Source organism: Anastrepha ludens, chromosome 5, assembly GCF_028408465.1.
Source record: "Anastrepha ludens isolate Willacy chromosome 5, idAnaLude1.1, whole genome shotgun sequence".
In the NCBI taxonomy this organism is placed as follows: domain Eukaryota; kingdom Metazoa; phylum Arthropoda; class Insecta; order Diptera; family Tephritidae; genus Anastrepha; species Anastrepha ludens.
Genome location: NC_071501.1, coordinates 91,390,963 through 91,393,000, shown reverse-complemented (window position 1 = coordinate 91,393,000; position 2,038 = coordinate 91,390,963). Strand labels below are relative to the sequence as shown.

General features: G+C 34.9%; 1 protein-coding gene across 1 annotated transcript; it reads right to left on the bottom strand.

Moving 5' to 3' along the window:
- Positions 1-615: 615 nt before the first annotated feature.
- On the bottom strand, positions 616-2,038 carry LOC128863352 (rutC family protein UK114). The gene is made up of 3 exons (XM_054102475.1): positions 1,888-2,038; positions 1,399-1,628; positions 616-784 (listed from the first exon to the last, which is right to left on the bottom strand). Exons 1-3 carry the CDS (start codon positions 1,950-1,952, stop codon positions 666-668), a joined length of 414 nt encoding a protein of 137 aa, XP_053958450.1. The 5' UTR covers positions 1,953-2,038; the 3' UTR covers positions 616-665.

Sequence of the window (2,038 nt, the reverse complement as noted above, 5' to 3'; positions counted from 1 at the left end):
GAACAACAGCAGGCACAGGGTGAAATTATTAAAATATTCACTTGTTGTCTTAGGACTTAGTAAATTTTCCCATTTCACATAGATGACTCTGTCCAGCCTCATATCAGCTAAAACCTGCTTTAAGAGTGTCTGTTATTGATTAAAATTTAAGACCTACTTTAGCTACTAAAGCTTTGTTTTAATGAGAAGGTATTTTACGTTTAAAACTGCAGGGTAATGCGCTTGCAACAAAATATTTACCATAAATGAATTTAAAAAATGTTGATCACATAAAAAATGAGTTAATCATAAGATCATAAGGTTGACCGGTTAAGGTAGCACCAATTGAATTAGACAAAGCGACATACTATATATATTTGCCGGTGGCGTAAAATTAATCATCGAATTTTGTTTGTGAATAAATTTTTCACTGAATAAAAACAATAATTTTGAGTGATTTTGCTTGAATTGAGAATTTAGAGCTCGTTGCCACGATAGTCGGTTCTATATAACCGGAATGACCCGGATTTATATCCGGCCTAAGGACTGTCACTTCAGCAACATTCCCCGTATATATGTATATACACAACTGTAACATATAAATGATAAAAAATAAAAATCAAAAGTTATTTCAAATAAATTTGTATCAGTTTTTTTATTGGAAAATTAACAAACTTTAAAAGAAATTAATTAGTTTCAGTCACCACATCACCGGTCAAAGCGATGCTCTCAATCTCCACCAAGGCATTCAGAGGTAAATGGGCCGCTTGAATACAGACACGTGCGGGAAAATCTTTGTGGAAGACTGTAAAAAAATAAATAAAAATTTGTTATTATATTTGTGGAGACATTTTTTTTAAAGCGAGCAGAGACAGAGAGAAATCCAATAATGATAGCAGAATAGAATGATAGAATTCTCTCCATCGTGGAGAGAATCACGATGAAGGGAATAAGAAATGGTACCACTACTCTGCTCTCAGCAAATTCGGCAGAAGCGCTGTTTGTGTGACGTCGCACTTGTGTAATTTATTCGTGTGTGGTTTGATTTATTTCTTTTTCTTCTTCCTGCATTTTTGCTCCCATTTTCAAATCTCTCTCATGCAATTGCACCAATGGGACGTCACGCATTCTCTGATGGACGCAATCTTGTTTATATCATTTTTGTATGCGTATAATAAAGATAGCAGAATCAAAAGCTCATACCGGCAGCGAGCATATAAAACTTTCCTTTGCAATAAACAGCTAAAATACTCGCTTATCAACCGGCTATAATTAATTGTTTTGCTCGTACTAACAACTGATAAGCAATTTATTACACATTTTTTCAGGCCCTCTTATTGACAATTACCGCACAATTAACGATTATTCAATATTATTTTGATAAAGAAAACAAAAACAAATTACACGTGCGCTACTCACCTTTCTTGTAAGCCTCGTTGACCGCACCAAAGTCATTCAGATCCTTTACGTATATTGTATTTTTGACCACTTTGTCAACGCCAGAACCGGCAGCCTCCAGTACGGCAACCAAGTTCTTCAAGGCCACCTCTGTTTGCTCCGTTATGCCGCCTGACACCAGCTTCAGAGTGTCTTTGTCGAGACCCAAACAGCCGGATACATAGACTGTGCGATCGGCAACAACAGCTTGACTATTAAATATAAAATAAATATACAAACATAAATATGCACAAATACAAAGTACAAAAATTTTATGGTGGACAATAAATAAAAGCTGAGAATGCTGGTGGTCAGTGGCTTTGGCTTGCAAGACTAATAATTTTAATGGCTTATTTTGACAAGTGTCAATTTGTTCTTAATGATCGTTCGAAGTTCATTTATATTTTGTAATAGTGTTCTTTTTATATATTACTCATATATATATATATATATACATATATATTTACATACTTGTATGGCGCTACTGGCTTTGCAGCGTTGTTGGTGCTGATCAATTTTCTCACAATTCTAGACATGTTTGTATTTGTTTGCTAATAAAACTTGGAGACTTGGCGCTCTGTACTTGTCAAACGTTGAGTACTGACTAAATCAGCGGCTGGAA